General features: G+C 46.2%; 2 protein-coding genes across 2 annotated transcripts; one reads left to right on the forward strand and one right to left on the reverse strand.

The window, feature by feature from the left end:
• Positions 1-1,857: 1,857 nt before the first annotated feature.
• Positions 1,858-4,997, reverse strand: Prop1 (PROP paired-like homeobox 1). The gene is made up of 3 exons (XM_013030942.1): positions 4,889-4,997; positions 3,264-3,496; positions 1,858-2,196 (listed from the first exon to the last, which is right to left on the reverse strand). The coding sequence occupies exons 1-3, from the start codon at positions 4,995-4,997 to the stop codon at positions 1,858-1,860; spliced, it is 681 nt and encodes a 226-aa protein (XP_012886396.1).
• An 11,172-nt stretch (positions 4,998-16,169) lies between these two features.
• On the forward strand, positions 16,170-17,093 carry LOC105996740 (olfactory receptor 1361-like). The gene has a single exon (XM_013030924.1). It carries the CDS (start codon positions 16,170-16,172, stop codon positions 17,091-17,093), a length of 924 nt encoding a protein of 307 aa, XP_012886378.1.
• The last annotated feature ends 345 nt before the right edge of the window (positions 17,094-17,438 follow it).

The raw sequence follows: 17,438 nt of genomic DNA on the forward strand, positions 1-17,438 counted from the left end.
CATTATATACAAAGGATGCGTAAGATGGGGATTTAATTCTCACTGGAAACCCTCATTGGGAAAAGCTAAAACTCAAATAACAGACCATGAAAAATAATTGCAATATATACAAATGGATGTTCACATCTCTAATACATAAACTTCAATCATGAATAAGATGACGATAGCGATATACAAATCTACAAATAACTCTGAGACAATGCAGAAAGGAAAACTGTAAATTGCCTATATACATAGAACCAATTTAACCTCTACTATCTATTAATGACAACTGTAAAAGAAGCAGCATTACTCTCAGTTAACATGGTGTTGAAAGTGCCAAGTCAGCGGAATGTGCTAGATTTCAATCCTTTGGGTGGAATGCACACTAAATCAATTACTTCCTTAACATTATGTGTGCGTGTCTGATAACCTCCCTCAGATGCTAAAAATCCAAAGATGATCAAGTCTTATGCAAAAAGGCATAGTATAGTCATATAACCTATGCACATCCTCTAATATATTCTAGTCATCTCTGCTTATTTTTAAGACAGAATACAATGTGATGCTATGTTATACTGTGTTGTTTGGGGAATAATTGCAAAGAAAAACCTCTATACCTGTCCAGTACAGATGCATTTTTTGGGGGGGGTCCGGTCGTGGAGCCTGAACTCTGGGCCTGGGCACTGTCCCTCCGCTCTTCAGCTCAAGGCTAGCATTCTACCACTTGATCCAAAGTGCCACCTCCAGCTTTTGTCTTTTTGCTTATGTGGTGCTGAGGAATCGAACCTAGGGCCTCAGGCATGCAAGGCAAGTGCTCTACCACTGAGCCACCTTCCCAGCCCCCAGATGCAATTTTTTAAGGAATATTATTGATTTGCAGTTGATGAGGTCTACAGCTGCTGAACTTGTAGAAATAGAGAGCCAACTGTAGAACTTTTCTGGAAGTCAATGTACCCCACGAAGATAATTAGATAAAAATGCAAATGTATAACACAGGAGGTTTGACTCCATTCTCACACATACATGTATGTATAAACACATATATGCAGAAACCATGAGTATCCATCACTAGTGGTCTGTTTACTATGACTATTTCTATAGACTTGCTAATAAAAAGGTAGACCTAAATAAAAAGAACTGAATTACAAGTAAAATAAGTTCATTATGATATACCAACTAGATTACATGGTGCATCTTTTGGCAAGATCTTGGACTAAGGCACTTCATGACAATCTTTTCCTGGGACTTTTTCCTGTGGACAAATTTGCCCTAACTGAAATAGTTCCTTCTCTATCAGAAACTACATATAGCTGATTTCAAAGTCAGATGTTTGTTGAAGACTCTCCTACAGGACAAGCTAGTCAAATATTCCCTATCTGACTATTTTATAGAAGACACTGTTTCCTGGGCAGATTTGTGCATCTTCTGGTGGTGGAAAGACTGAAATCAAAGGCAAAAGGCAAAAGGTTGCTTGGGATGGAAAAAAGAGACACAAACTCAGGAAATAATTCTAGAACTGAAGGAACAAAAGAGAATAGCTAATTAGGGTGGTGGGCTGGGTGATGGGAAGGCATGTATTTGTAGGCTTTTAAGTCAAAAGTCTTATTATATGAATTCAGCTAGCAACCACCGAGTTCTTTACTCAGGATCCCAGTAAAGGAACTTCCCTCATCTATAACGACCAGAAGCCACTGTCTCCCCCAGTCACCCTCCACCTGTTGCCCCCATTGAAGCTTTCCAATCCACATCTCCCACCAGTTCACCTTTGCAGATTCTCTCAGTGTATCCCCTTGGTGAGAATTCAATCAGTCTCTCCTTCACTGTGTTTCTATCTTCGCCTTTAGAAGGAAAGGAGGAATTTTTCCCTGTCTCACCTTAGTTCCAGGATTTGGGAGGCTCAAGGCTGAGGGGAAGCATAGGTGGGGGTGGAGGGCAGGACAGATGACCCGTAGGGGTTGGGTGCAAGGTAGGGTACCAGTCCTCAGACTGGTGGGGTAGAGCAAAGGAACCCCCAGTGGGGGGCTGGGAGGGAAGGGGATGGTTGTAGGGGTGAGTGAAGCAGGCTACTGGTGGAGGTGGTGCCGGATAGGAGTAGGGGCAAGCAGGGGACTCGGGCAGGAAGCCAGAGAAGGTGGCAGGAGCCAGATGGGCCAGTGGCTGGAGCAAGGACCTCTCTTGCTTCCGTTGCTTAGCTCTACGGTTCTGGAACCAGACCTGAGGAAGGGGAGAAGAGCTGCATCAGAGCTCATATCTCAAATAGGCGACGCACTGTTGCTTGAGGACAGGAATTCTACAGGAACAGGAAGTAAGTGTCTCTGATGTCACCAGATGAAGGGAAGTTCTTCCGGAGGCATATCTGAACGAGGTCAGCTGACAGAGTGAAGTGGATAGCCTTACCCCCATTCTTCACTGAAACTTACCTAATTTCTACCACTTTGGGATGAATCCAACACTGCAAGCCTCATCCAGTCACCAGTGGCTCACACCTGTAATCCTAGCTACTCAGAAGACTGAGGTGTGAGGATCACGGTGGTTCAAAGCCAGCTTGGGCAGGAAAGTCTCTGAGGTGCTTATCTCCAATTAAGCCCCCCAAAACTGGAAGTAGAGCTATGGCTTAAGTGGTAGAGATCCAACCTTGAGTTAAAAAGCTAAGGGAGCCAGGCACTGCTGGCTCATGCCTGTAATCCTATCTATTCAAGAGACTGAGGTTTGAGGATCACGGTGGTTCAAAGCCAGCCTGGGCAGGAAAGTCTCTGAGGTGCTTATCTCCAATTAAGTACCAGAAAACCGGAAGTGGTAGAGCACTAGCCTTGAGCTGAAGAGCTGAGGGACAGCTCCCAGGCCCAGAGTTCAAGCACCATGACCAACAAAAAATAAAAATTAAATTAAATAAAAAGCTAAAGGACAATGCTCAGGTCCTGGTCAAGTCGAGCCCCAGTACTGATCTCCACACACAAAAGGCAAGTTCCAACTGGAAAGCAACAAATAAGATACTATGTTTCCTTCCCAGATAATGGGAAATTGTGCCTAGGATTAGGGTTCTGGATGAAGACTCTGGATAAGTATAATTGTTATAATAAGATTGGGCATAGAGTTCGGTTTATAGTCAAGGCTAACTCGCCAATTGGAAGAAGTTGCACTGACCATTGAACAAGCATTTGTTCAGTGGTGAGCATTTTGGTTAGGGCCACAAAAACCTATGGCAATCTATACCCAGACAGTCCCCTGGTCCTAAGAAACCCATACTTCTTCCCCAAGTGGAGATCCTGGGGCCTTGTCACCTGGATTCTGGCTTCACTGAGGCCTGTGTCCCTGGCGAGACCTTCTCGAGCCCAGATGTCAGGGTACTGGTTCCTCCCAAAGGCCGACTCCAGTTGCTCTAACTGGGCTGGGTTGAAGGTGGTCCGGTGGCGGCGGCGGGAGAGGGGATGAGCCCTCTGTCCTCCTTGCCTGGAGAGCCTCAGTTTCCCCACTCCTGCACCAGGGAGCCTCCTGTAGGACTGGGTGCTCCTCTCTGAGGAGAAGAAGGCACTGTGAGTGAACTGCCCTACCCTCCTTGGACCTTTTATGCTGCCCTGTATTCCGCCCACTTCCGGCCTCTATAGGGAGACACCCTGATCACCCCTAGAACCCCTTCAGCCTTCTTAACTATCACCCCGCATCCAGCTCAGCCTCTGACACAGATTTTTCACAGAGGTTCCTTAAAGCAGGGACATTCTCCTCCTTGGTCCAGCCCCCTGACCCAATATACATCTTGGGCACTCATGGTCTGTCTCCCTGACACCCCGTTTCACGTCTCCTCCCCATCAGAGCCCCAGGTATGTGCTCTTCTGGGGTGTCCCTTGTAGATCTTCTATAAAGGCTCTATTGAAGATCCCGCCCACTTTGCTTGCTTGCTTCTTCCTATAGTTCTCATCCTCCTACACCCTCACCTGGGAAGATAAAGTATTTCCCCCTCCCCTCTTTGTTCTCAGACACACCTTCCCTGCATAAGATGTACTTTCTGTTATCCCCCCCCACACACACACTTTCCCAGCCTGGCCTCAGCTACCAGGCTGTAGGAACCTGAGCTCGTGGGAAAGGCTTGCCTCTCCTCCATGCAGGCTTACCAAGTCCCGACATTAATTAGCCTGAGAGCTGCTGGGGAAGAGAAAACTGGATGGGGCTGGGGGTGGGGACAGGGAAGGGGGGAACACCTGGGAAGTTATACTCTGAGAAAAGGAGATGTCTGGGGCAGAGACACTCATCCCCATGGGGACCCAAGGGTGTGGCTCTCTCCCAGCACTCACAGTCCACCTTGGACACACACACACACACACACACACACACACACACACACACACACATTGAACAGCTCTGCTTGATTCCCATCCCTACCTTCAGTGCCTTGGGCAAATGCCAAGCCTAGGAATCAAGACATAGCCTCTGCCCCTATCCCAGTTCAAAGGGCGTGCATTGTTCAGCAGTGCCCATCAGCCAGGGCCTCAGTTTCCCCACTTGTAACATGAAGGAGTTCTAGTATCCTGTACTTTTTTTTGGGGGGGGTCCAGTCATGGGGCCTGAACTCTGGGCCTGGGCACTGTCCCTCAGCTCTTCAGCTCAAGGCTAGCGCTCTACCACTTGAGCCACAGCGCCACTTCCGGCTTTTTTTTTTTTTGCTTATGTGGTGCTGAGGAATCGAACCCAGAGCCTCAGACATGCAAGGCAAGCGCTCTACCAGTGAGCCACCTTCCCAGCCCCTGTCCTGTACTTTCTAAGATTCCCACGGTTCTACCATGCCAGGATTCTGGGTTTCCCTTCCTCCTCGTAGCCCTCCTCATGGGGAACTGTTGCCCACCAAGCCTGGGCTCTCACACCTGCCGCTCCCCCTCCCAGGGATCTTAGCCCCCTCCCAGGATTCACTCACCCACTGTGGGGGTCAGCATTCCAGCGGCGGGGAACCTCTCAGGGATTATGCTGGTGTAAAGGCGCTCCTTCTTCTGCTTCCCCTGCTCACGTCTCCCGTCCTCTTCCATGGCTGGCCACCAAGACTAAAGATACTCCAGACCCGTGCCCCTGAATCGCAGCCCCACGCTCAGTCTTTCTCTGTTTTGTTGAGCCTCACTAAGGCCTGTAATGTCTAACTTTCTTTCTGTGTTTGCCTCTTTCGGAGTCTCTCTCTCTCTCTCTCTCTCTCTCTCTGTGTGTGTGTGTGTGTGTGTGTGTGTGTGTGTGTAGAGTATCTGTCTTTTTCAACGTCTCTCCTTCTCTAACTTTTCTAACTACCCATCCTTTTACTGGAGTACCATTTCTTTCTCTGTCCTGACTTGACCCGATTCTCTGCTTCTGTCTTGACTCCTCTCTCCCTGGCCTTCCTCTCCACCATGCCACTTTTCTCTCTTCTCTCAGCCGTCTACTTTCCCACCTCTCTCTGCTTGTCTTGGAGGAGTGACCTCCTCCTGGCCCCATGGGCCCATCCAATCATTACCTGGTCACCAGAGCCCCCTTGCTCCGGGGAGGATCACAAGCCGGATGAGGGAAGGTGTCCTCTCAGAGGGTCCAGGGACCTGGGCCAAGAGCTCATATTCCCAGGGGACCAGAGTCTATTGTCCTGTTAAATCCCCTCCTGGGAGCAGGCAGGGGAGAAAGGAGAAAATGCATTCCTCCTAAGACCCCCTCCTCAGAAGCCAACTGTGGGGAGGGAGGGGGGGAACCGACACCAGGAACAGGCCCTGCCTGGCATCTTACCATGCACGTGATACCCAAGGACCTATTCCTAGGAAAATAGCAACCCTATTAAGAAGTCGCACGTACATGCTTCTCCCCGCACGTACATGCTTCTCCCCGCACGTACATGCTTCTCCCCGCACGTACATGCTTCTCCCCGCACATACTGGGACACATCGCAGTACACCAGCCACTCCCTCAGGACTCTCTGAACTCCATCTATAGAATGTCTCCAAAGTTCACCAGAGCTCTCTGATTTCTTTCTTCAAATATCATCTCCTTCCTCCAGAACATCAAGGTCATCACAACCTGTCAAGGTGACTGAGATGTTCAGAAAACCTTCAGGACAACCTGACATTATAATTCTTCAAGGAAATCCTGACACACTGGGAATCTCTGAGAAGTTGGACAACTCTGTCTCATGAGGTTCCCTATGCCCCAGGAGTGCATCCGGGCAATCCCAAGACACCCTGACTCTCTAAGGAGAACCTGGCACCCCAGAACCTCCGGATCCTCCAAAAACACTCTGAAGTGCAAGGACACTCTGATCTCTAGAACATTTCATCTCTACCAGCTGATTCCCAGCCCACTCCATGAAAGTTCCAACCTCTCAGGACACACTGGGCCCATAGGATGGGATTCCCAAGGCCATGCCGGCTCCTCACACGCATCCTCATCAGGATGTTCGAACCAAATGATCCACAGATCAGTAGCAGCTAATGGGAGCTTGTTAGTCATACAGATTCATGGGCTCTGCCTCCATCAGTGGAATCCGAACCTGCACTGTAGCAAGATCCCTGAGAGAACTGAATGGACCTCTGTCTTCATCATGTCAGGATAATAGAACATCATAGATGAGGTGGCTTAACCAGAGGACATTTATTTCCCATAGTTCTGGCGGCTCTTTTCTTCTTGTTTTTCTCCCCTTTTATTATCTTTCTACCTGTTTTCTTGACAGGACTGGAGTTTTAACCCCCATGGCAGGTGATCTACAGCTTGAGCCACGTCTACAGCCCTTATTCCTTTAGTTATTTTGGGGATAGGATCTCACATTTTTGTCTGGGACTAGCCTTGACCTCCATCCTTCTACTTAAACATCCTATGTAGCTGGAATTGCAGATGGGCCCCACGACTCCCAGCTTATTGGTTAAGATGGGGAGGGGTGTTTGTTGTTGTTGTTCAGAGTTACCCTTAAACTATAATCTCTTAGGAGATTTTGCCTCCTGAGTAGCTGGGACTATAGATGTGAGCCTATAGACCCATAATCTATATAGTTATATATACTATATGTTGATTATACAGTCACATAAGTGTGAGTCCAAGGGTCCCCAAGCTTGGCAACAAATGCTCTCCTGATCCTCAAAGAAATCAGAATCTCCAGGGATGATGGATGTATGTCTTAATTCACAATCACCTAAATTAGACCCAAGAGAGACATGATGCCTCACTCCCTGTTCTCCAGAGAGAAAAATCTCCTTCATTCTCACCCCAGTTATGCTTTTCCCATCAGCCAGGCTCTAATTCTGAATTGATATAGATGAGGGTTCAGCAAAAGCACCTGACAGCAGCAGAGAGCAGCCCGGTAAGAGTGGCTGGGAGAGTAGGTGAGACCACAATTAACCTCCTCAAACACACAGATTCACATGGACACAAGCACAGGACATGACATTCAGATAAACAGACCAGAGCTTTATCTTCCAGGATATTTCTTGGCTTGGTGCATGGTGGGAGAGGTTGAAGTCTCAAGCAATTCCTCCCCTTTTGAGGAAGGAAGGAAGGAAGGGCCCAACTTTAATACACCTCTGTGGACCTAAGACTTTGGGGGTAGTGATAACTAATTTCCTAACGTGTTTGACCACAGCCCTGTTCGCAGACACTGGGACAGCCCACTGGCACTCTACTATCCTCTTACATCTGTCTTGCTACTGTTTTCATTGCGGCACATGGTTTGCCATTGGGAGCACATTATTCACGTCTGCTGCTGAGAACACATTGAGAAAGGCCGCACAGAGATGGCTGTGAGTTTCCCCTTGATTTACATCTGCCCCTTAATGCAATGTCATCGATTAGCCTCTGCCTGGAGCACTACTGTGCCACAGCCCCTCACTGTCTTGTGACTCTTCAGTCTCTGATATCCTTTGTGAGAAAATGTGTTCAGACCTCAGTGAATTTGCTCTGTGTATGTGTGTGTGTGTGTGTGTGTGTGTGTGTGTGTGTGTGTGTGTGTATGTTTCCTATGCTTACATCTTCTCTAATGTGCTGAGATTGCCATCTGCCAATGGGTTAAGGAAAACCCTGTCCACCTGTGGGTCTCACTTCACTGTGGTGTCCCTCTTCTATGGGGCGATCCTGGTTGAGTCTATATGCATCCTTCATCCGCCTACTCCGTCCAGGATATGGTGGCCACTGTCATCTTCATAGTGGTGTCGCCTCTGCTCAATGCCTTCATCTATAGCCTGAGGAACCGTGACATAAAAGCAGCACTGAGGAAGATCATCCTCAGAAACTAGAATTGGAAAATGTTAGAGGCTGAGAGGAATCATGGTTACCTTGTATTTCTTCCTCTTTGTAAACAGGAAATTAAAGCCCAGAGAGGTACAAAACTCACCTGTGAAAAATCCTGAAATTAGTAATATGTAATCATCATCTTTTAATTGGATTCTCCTTGGTGCTCATTGTCATAAAACCAGTAATTTTATTGTCTATAAAAGATCTCATCACCGGGCACCAGTGGCTCACACCTGTAATTCTAGCTACTCAGGAGGCTGAGATCTGAGGATCACGGTTTAAAGCCAGCCCAGGCAGGAAAATCTATGAGACTCTTATCTCCAATTTACCACCAGAAAACTGGAAGTGGTGCTGTCGATCAAGAGGTAGAGCACTTGCCTTGAGCTGAAGAGTTGAGGGACAGTGCGCAGGTCCAGAGTTCAAGCCCCCACAACTGACAAAAAAAGATCTCATGACAGGATACTCAATTTGCAGACAAGATAAACTGAAGGTCAGACATATTTGCTTTTATTTTCCATTATTTGTGTAGTACTGAGGTTTGGACTCAAGTCTTTAGATTTTCTAGACTGGCACTATACCATTTGAGCCACACATTCAATGGTCTTTGGTCTCCATTATTTTTCAGGTTGGGTCTCGTGGCTTTTGTTGGGATTGGCCTTCTATCTGTAGCACGTTTGTGTCACCACACATGGCTTATTGACTGAGGTTAAATTTGACTAGATATTTTTTGTTTGGGCTGGCCTCAAATCATCATTCTCTTGATTACAGCATCTGGCATCTATTCAGCTTTCAGATGGGTTTACCGATCATCTAAGAAAATGGCTACCACAATACTCTGGAATCTTCTAGAACGTTAGAGCTGCCAGCCCTCAGACTCACCTCACCCCACAATCTCAGGTAAGGAATTGTTACAGTAGGCATGGTGACATGCCTTGGGACATAAACCAGTAGCTGTTAACTTCAGAATAGTCCCAACCATCCTTCCTTAGGATCTTTGTTCTCTGGTATGTGGGTCGTTCTTCTATTTTAGGTTCAAGTCCATCCACATCTCACAGCTGAGATCAACATACATTGCCTACTTGTAGTAGCCGTTTCATTGGTTGATGTTTTGCCATTCAGTCTGGGTACTGGTTAGGGGTGGGGGCTGGAAATCTTCCAAAGTTGTGTTGCATCCTGTGGAACTCCTTAAGTGAATGCAGAAACTGAGATTCCATGGAAGTAGAAGCGTCCAGAGTTGCAACAGCATCTTAAGGACTTAAGGTCATCAACCAGTGGCAGGATTCGAAGTGGAATTCGGAACTCCTGGATCTGAGTTCAGCATTTGTGGTGTTCTCCGGGGTCAAGCACTCAAGCCCCTCCTGTTCTACCTGTGAAGAAGCATCGTCCACAAGGTCATCCGGGTCATTCGCTGGCCTGTGCGTCTGCCCTGCCTCCCTCCTCAGTTCCTTTCACTCCACTGCATGTCAGCGGCTCATCATTCTCACATTGCCTAACTTTCTGACTTGGTCTGGCCTCTCACCAGTTCTGACTCTGAGTCTGGCTACAACCTCATGGAGAGTCTCACCTCTTTCCCTGTACATCTCCAGCCTACAATCCAACTCTGTGGAACCCTCCTAATGCATCCGTTGTATCCCATTGTGCCTTGTGGTGCTGGAGTATGCATTTGCACCTTGGTGGCTGTGGGAATGTGACTGAATATAATAAGCTTTATGATTCTTCCTACTTCTCTTCGTGTATTCTACTTGGAGTAGTTCTGTGAAAACATTTCAGATATATATGGATTAAGTTATATGGTCTACCAGGTGCTGGTGGGATCGTGCCTATAATTCTAACTACTCAGGAAGCTGAGATCTGAAGATCATGGTTTGAAAGCCAGCCTGCACAACAAAGTCTGTGTGTCTCTTATCTCTAATCAACCACCCACAAGCTGGAAATGGGGCTGTGGCTCAAGTGGTAAAAGGCCATCTTTGAGCAAAAAGCTAAGGGACAGTGCCCAGGCCCTGAGTTCAGCCTAGTATCAGCATACACACACACACACACACACACACACACACACACACACACACACAGAGTTATGTGGCTCATTTTGTTTCTCTCCTACTCTTCTTACATTACTTGTATTTGTATCTGTATCTATGTCTATAATTGTATTACTGCTATTTATAGAAAGAACCAGAGCTAATACATAGATGCATTCTCTCCACTTCTCAGTAAAGTTTGTGTTTTTCTAAAGAGCTAAGGATGGATGGAATCATTACTGATGTATGAAGCAAGTATAATGGATGAAGGAACACAAAATATTTCCTTCTACAGTATTGAGGGTTGTTCAGCTAAAGACGGTTTAAACACTAAAGAGCTGTCCATCTATCCCTCTGTCTGTCTGATGTCACAAGAAAAACTGAAACAGACAAAAGAACTTTCCGTTATTCCTTCTCAAAGCTGGAGCTCTAAACTTCCCTCAGAAGGCCCTAAACTTACGAGCACATGCCAGAATTCCCTTCTTCCTATAGGTTTTCCACCTCTGAAACAAGACATTTCTGACCCTTTATCTCAGCTCTCTAATGGTTAGTGCTCTTTGTTAAAAGATAATTGAAATCAGAGTGGGAGGGCACAGCTCTGAGAGGAAGAGTTTCCTGTCTGACAAAGCTCATTCTCTCCTATGTGAGCAACACCAGCATGTTTTCAAACTTGCGATGTTTTTCTCCTGTTCATCCGCCTTTTGCTCACTGAAATCTATCCCAGCCAAGAATCTAAGTAGATTAGGAAAAGAAATCCTTCTTATTCCCTCTATGCTACTAAATGGGCAAATAATAACCCTAGACACCAAAAAAACTGAGCAGTAAAACTAAGAATCTAGCAAATAAGAGTCTTGAAAGATGACTCACGTATGCAAAAATTCACCGACTTCTGTGACCCAAGGACACAAGAAGACAGAATAGAAAAATTGTTTGAGGCATATTTTTTCTTTGTTTGTTTTGTGACAGTCCTGGGGCTTGAACTCAGGGGCTGGGGGTTGTCCCTTAGTTTTGTTTTTTTTTGTTTTTGTTTAAGATTGGTGCTTTACCTCTTGAACCACAGCTCTACTTCCAGATTTTTGCTGATTAGTTGGAGATAAGATTTTCATGGACTTTCCTGCTCAGGCTAGCTTTGAACCATGATCTTCACAGGCATGAGCCAGTGCTGCCTGGCCAGCTGATCGTTTGTTTTTATGATTTTTGCTTATGTTTTCCATGGTAGACTCAACCTACTAGATTCATGGTCCATGTGCCATCATAGAATTCATTATTCTGGGGGCTGGGAAGATGGCTCAGTGGTACAGCACTTGCCTTGCATGCATGAGGCCCTGGGTTCAATTCCTCAGCACCACATAAGCAAAAAGAAAAAATTCCAGAAGTGACGCTGTGGCTCAAGTGGTAGAGCGCTAGCCTTGAGCTGAAGAGCTGAGGGACAGCGCCCAGGCCCAGAGTTCAGGCCCCACAATGGACCCCCTCCCCCCCCAAAAAAAGAATTTATTATTCAGTCTGTCCCTCCTTAATACCTCAGAGAAAAGATGGGTGTGAGAAAAGGTGGAGGAAGAGAAAGGGAAGATGGTGAACTTATTAAAGGGAACTGAGCCACAGAGAAAGTTGCTTTCCACTCATAGGCTTCCGTATTCATCTTGGAAAGTAATCCTCGGACAGATTCATCACACAGAAAGGCCTGCTGAAAAGGGGGGAAAACCCTTTATGGTTAGCAGCATCATCTGGCCAGAGAGGATCAGCCTTTGTCTTACTTCACTTCCCAGGATGTGATTGGTTCCCTGCTGGCCAATTCCACAATTCCATTTGTGGTTCCCTCATTGCGTCACACCACCTTGCCCCGGCTCCTTCCCTGGGTCCTGCATCACTTCTTAAGGGTCCGTCCTCATCTCAGGAAAGCGTACAGGGGATGGGGAAGATCCTTACATGGCCGTAGATAGTCACCTGGCTACCATTCTCTTCCTGCAACACACCTTCAGGACATCAACTGACCATAAAGTAGGGTAAAGCACCATGTCTCCAATATGGGTGTGTAGGGGCATCTCCTCTTCTTCTAGAAGTAGGGTCTGTGCCAGATTGGCAGAGTCTTCCCTGGGGAGCAACCAGGAAAACAGGACTGTGTCTGGTGATTTGCCCTCTGGGGTTTGAGTTGGTGGATACCCAGCTTGTGCAAATCACCTCCTTTCCTGAACTCCTGGGGGGGCATCATACCCTCCTCCCTGCTGACAATTTTCATCTACTACTAATGTGCCACCAGGGTCCTACTCTTTAGAAGCCAATTAAAACAATTTTGGGGAGGAAAATTCATCTGGAACTCAGAGCATGTTGGAATGGATGGTCATCCTTTATCTCCACATAGTTCCACAGCCATTGCTCTCTGCCGAGGGCCCATGGACTGCCCCGTGTCACAGATATGGGAGGAGTAGGAAGGACCATCTTCCTATAGGATTCTACCATTCCTGTTTTCTCTGACCAGACAGAATACAAACAATGAACACTTAGCAGGAGAACCTAATAAGGACCTGTGAGGCATCAGCCTTAGGCAATGATCCTTGTGGAAAACTCAACCTCCAGGGACATGGGTCTATTTATCAGTTCCCAATCATCCATCCTTCGGCAAAGAGAGAGAGAGAGCCACATGATGCATTCTCTGCATTCTCCTCCAGTTGAGCAAAGGCCCCTTAGATCTCACCAGCTGGTGAATTTCCCATCGTGAGATCCAGCCTGGAGCACGCAGAGATGGGGGATCTGTGAAAGCATCTGAGAAAAGCAGAAAGCCTCCAGGTAAGAGGGGCGAGGAGAGCGGGGAAGACATAATATTTTTGATGACAGATTGATGTACATACATGCGCACATACAGAAAAGTCCTGGGAAAACCAGACCTACTGAATCCCTCTGCATCTAACCACATCTAAGAGGGAAAATGACGAATAGAAAGTCCATCTCCAGAATAGATACAGACAGTGAGCATGTAGGGCAAGGGAGAGGACCACGGGCAATGTAGGTCCAGTGACTACAGGCTGTTTATAGGCTTGGCCAGAGCTCAGATCTAAGAGTCCCACTTCCTGCCACCCAACAGAAAGACTCCTTTGTCAGACTTGCAAGGCTATCCTATTTTCCAGATCTGCAACTTGGTACCAGTTGCCTTTCTGTGTCTCTGAAAGTTGTGTTTGATTACATAATAAGAATCTCAAGACCGGCACCGGTGGCTCATGCTTGTAATCCTAGCTACTCAGGAGGCTGAGATCTGAGGATCACTGTTCAAAGGCAACCTGGGAAGGAAAGTCTGTGATACTTTATCTCCAATGAACCACCAGAAAACCGGAAGTGGTGCTGTGGCTCAAGTGATAGAATGCTTGCCTTGAGAGGCCAGGAACAGCAGCCAGGCCCTGAGTTCAAGCCCCATGACTGACAAAAACAAAAATGAAAGCAACAAAGAGTCTCAGAACTCAGCTACTTGCATGTCAGACCAAGCCCCACAAGAAAGAAATGCTGGCTTAGATGGGCCCAGAGACTTAAGTGGTCTTAATGTGGGTCTGGGGAGCCAAACTTTCAGTGATGCAACTATACCAGATGCTTCAACACATCTACATGCTAGCTTGACTCACGAGACATCAATGTATTAAATTAGACTGAAGTATGTTTCCATCATTCAGGCTAAACATCGTTCTCAGAGGACTGGCAGAAGCACTGTCTTGCTATAAGAAAGCTGCAAAGAATTACGTGTGTGTGTGTGTGTGTGTGTGTGTGTGTGTTTTGTGGGTTGAACTCAGGGCCTCCAGCTCTCATTCAGCTTGCTTGCTCATGGCTCTACCATTTAGCCTCTCCTCCAGTCTGGCTTTTTGTTAATTGGAGACAGGGATCTCATGGACATTTCTGATCTGGCTGACTTAAAGCTGTGATCCTCCAGTTCTCAGCCTTCTGAATAGCCAAGATTACAGGCATGAGCAACCAGGACTCCACCTCTGAAATACATTTTTTTTGTGTTGATACTGGGTCTTGAGCTCAGGGCCAAAATGCTCTCCCTTAGGTTTTTCACTCAGGGTTAATCTCTAACCACTTGAGCTACATTTCTACTTCTAGATTTTTGCTGATTAATTAGAGATAAGAGTCTTATAGACTTTTCTGTTTAGGCTGGTTTTGAACCACGATCCTTACATCTCAGTCTCCTGAGTGGTTAGGATCACAGGTGTGAACCACTAGAGCCTGTCTTTGAAATATATTTTTGAGGATATTTAATGAATGTCCAATACGACTAAGAATTAAGTGCATCTTGGTGCATTCTCTATCAAAGTACAGTGGTTTTCTGCAAAAGCTCAACCTCCTAGGAATTAAACCATGAAACACTACTATTGTATCCACCATCTATTCATCCCACTTCTCAATACAAATGGAGAATGTGGGTAATTTCCAGTCAGTTATAGCCTTCCTTGCCTTCAGTTCAGTAGGACCAAGGCCCTTTGACCTCCCTACCTCTCCTACTTCATCCTTACTTCCCCTACACACAGACTGCTCTTTGCATCTGAAACTTTCTGTCCCTGAAGATCATATTATTAACATCTGCCGGTGAAGGAATGGTGCTGCTTTTCTTGGTCATATGTCCTGCCAGCCCTACCCACAGCCCTCAATATAAGCAGTCTTTGTTAGCCGAGTTCCCTTAGGAATATTGTCTGGCATTCATCTACAGCTGCTCTACTTCAGCTTTGAGAGTATATGTAGACCAAATGAATTCATATCTCAATATTCTTCCTTAATTTCACTAGCTCTGGTTGAGGGGATACTGGAAGTCTCCTCGCTGTCCAATAAAAAAAATAGAGGTCCAAATCAGCATAAATATTTCTTCTCTATTAACGATAGCACTCTACCACTTGGAGCCACAACTTCCGGTTTTCTGGTGGTTAATTAGAGATAACAGTCTCATGGACTTTCCTGCCCAGACTGGCTTTAAACCACGATCCTCAGATCTCAGCCTGCTGTGTAGCTAGGATTACAGGCATGAGCCACCAGCACCCAGCTAATGCTATGTTTTGATTAGTTACCCATCATGGAAAATTTTGTATATTCTAAGAGGCATCCTTCCAGAATATTCCCTATAATATCCTCTGTCTCTGCTGTCAGGCCACCTGACAGCATCTTCTCTTGTATTTTCTTCAGGCCTTTGACCCAACAGGAAAGCATCCCTTCTCCTTCCCACTTAAGCTCATGAATGCCTGTTTTACTTGACCTCACTGAGAGTGATAGTTTAATCCTGTATTCATGTTTACAGAGACCTCATGAAATGGCTCATCAGTCAATTCCATCAAAGAGAAGTCTACAGCTACAACAGATGCCAGTCTCTCCTCTTCTAACTGTAACCAGGAAGGCAACACAGTCTATAACAACTGACCAGAAGCCTGGATCAGCAGACCCACAGCTGTGAGCTAAGGTGACCGGATCTTAATGACAGGTAAAATGCAAGGACAAACCACCAGGCAGGTCTGGCAAAGCCCCTGAGTCTTCCAAATGGTGAGAAAATAGAAAATCAACAGACAAAAATCTTCAGGAGCTGGCATTTGATACAGTACTTGCTACTTGGCTAAAATTTCCACTCACAATACATTAACCAAAAACATTCAGGCTGGTTTGAAACTCTAATATACATTGGCTATGTGAACTCATAATTGCTTAATTCCTTTTCTTCACCATAAAGTGATGTATGGGCCTGCCATTATTAGACTTAGTTAAGCTTTGTGTAAGAAAGTACATGTATTAGTCACCAAAGAGGAGTAGAGTTCATAAAATGATAACCACTTATACAGTCTCTTAAAATTAATCACGATTTTTCTATAGAATTACAAAATAAAATAATCCAGATAATATTAAAGAAATGCGTAACCTTTTTTAAAGAAGAAAATTCTTTTGCTCAACTGTTGGCATATGCCCTTACTGTAGGATGATACTATCTTCTCCACAGACATGGAGGGGGAAAATCAGACTAGAGTCACAGAGTTCCTCCTCCTGGGCCTCTCTGGAAAGGCAGAGCATGAAGAGATTCTCTTTGGGCTGTTCTTGGGGACATACCTGATCACCCTCATCGGAAACTTTCTCATCATCTTGGCCATCTGCTGTGACCCTCACCTCCACACGCCCATGTACTTCTTCTTGGCCAACCTCTCCAGTGTTGACATCTGCTTTTCCTCAGTCACTGTCCCCAAGACACTGGTGAATCACATAGCAGGTAGCAAGTTCATCTCCTATGTGGAGTGCATGACCCAGATGTACTTCTTCATCACCTTTATCAACATGGATGGCTTCCTCCTGAGTGTCATGGCCTACGACCGCTATGTGGCCATCTGTCGCCCACTGCACTACTCCTTGATCATGAGGCCTAGACTCTGTGTCCTGCTGGTGGCCATATCATGGGTTATCACAAACCTGCACGCTCTCTTACACACTCTTCTCTTGGTCCGGCTTACCTTTTGTTCAGACAACACAGTGCACCACTTCTTCTGTGACCCCTACCCTGTCATGAAGCTTTCTTGCTCTGATACCTTCCTCAATGACTTGGTAGTCTTCACGGTGGGAGGGGTGATCTTTCTAACACCATTTACCTGCATCGTGGTCTCCTATGCTTACATCTTCTCTAACGTGCTGAGATTGCCATCTGCCCGTGGCATAAGGAAAGCCCTGTCTACCTGTGGGTCTCACCTCACTGTGGTGTCCCTGTTTTATGGGGCCATCCTAGGAGTCTATATGCATCCTTCATCCTCCTATTCAGCACAAGACATGGTGGCCACTGTCATCTTCACAGTGATGACACCTCTGCTCAATCCCTTCATCTATAGTCTGAGGAATCGTGACATGAAAGCAGCCCTAAGGAAGATAATTTTCAGATCCTAGAATAGGCTGGGCACCAATGGCTCACGCCTGTAACCCTAGCTACTCAGGAGGCTGAGATCTGAGGATCACGGTTCAAAGTCAGTGGGGGCAGGAAAGTCCGTGAGATTCTTATCTCCAATTAACCACCAAAAAACCAGAAGTGGCACTGTTGCTCAAGTGGTAGAACACTAGCATTGAGCAAAAGAGCTCAGGAAGAACAGTTAGGCTCTGGGTTAAGGCCCCATGACAGACAAAGAAAGTGGGGAGGGAACTGATTCTGATACGCTCCTTTCAAAGACCAGAAACTTGAAGATCTGAGATATATAGGTCTGTTTTATTTTCAATGGGTTTACATGCTCCCAAAGT

Source organism: Dipodomys ordii, unplaced genomic scaffold, assembly GCF_000151885.1.
Source record: "Dipodomys ordii isolate 6190 unplaced genomic scaffold, Dord_2.0 Scaffold135, whole genome shotgun sequence".
Taxonomy (NCBI): Eukaryota; Metazoa; Chordata; class Mammalia; order Rodentia; family Heteromyidae; genus Dipodomys; species Dipodomys ordii.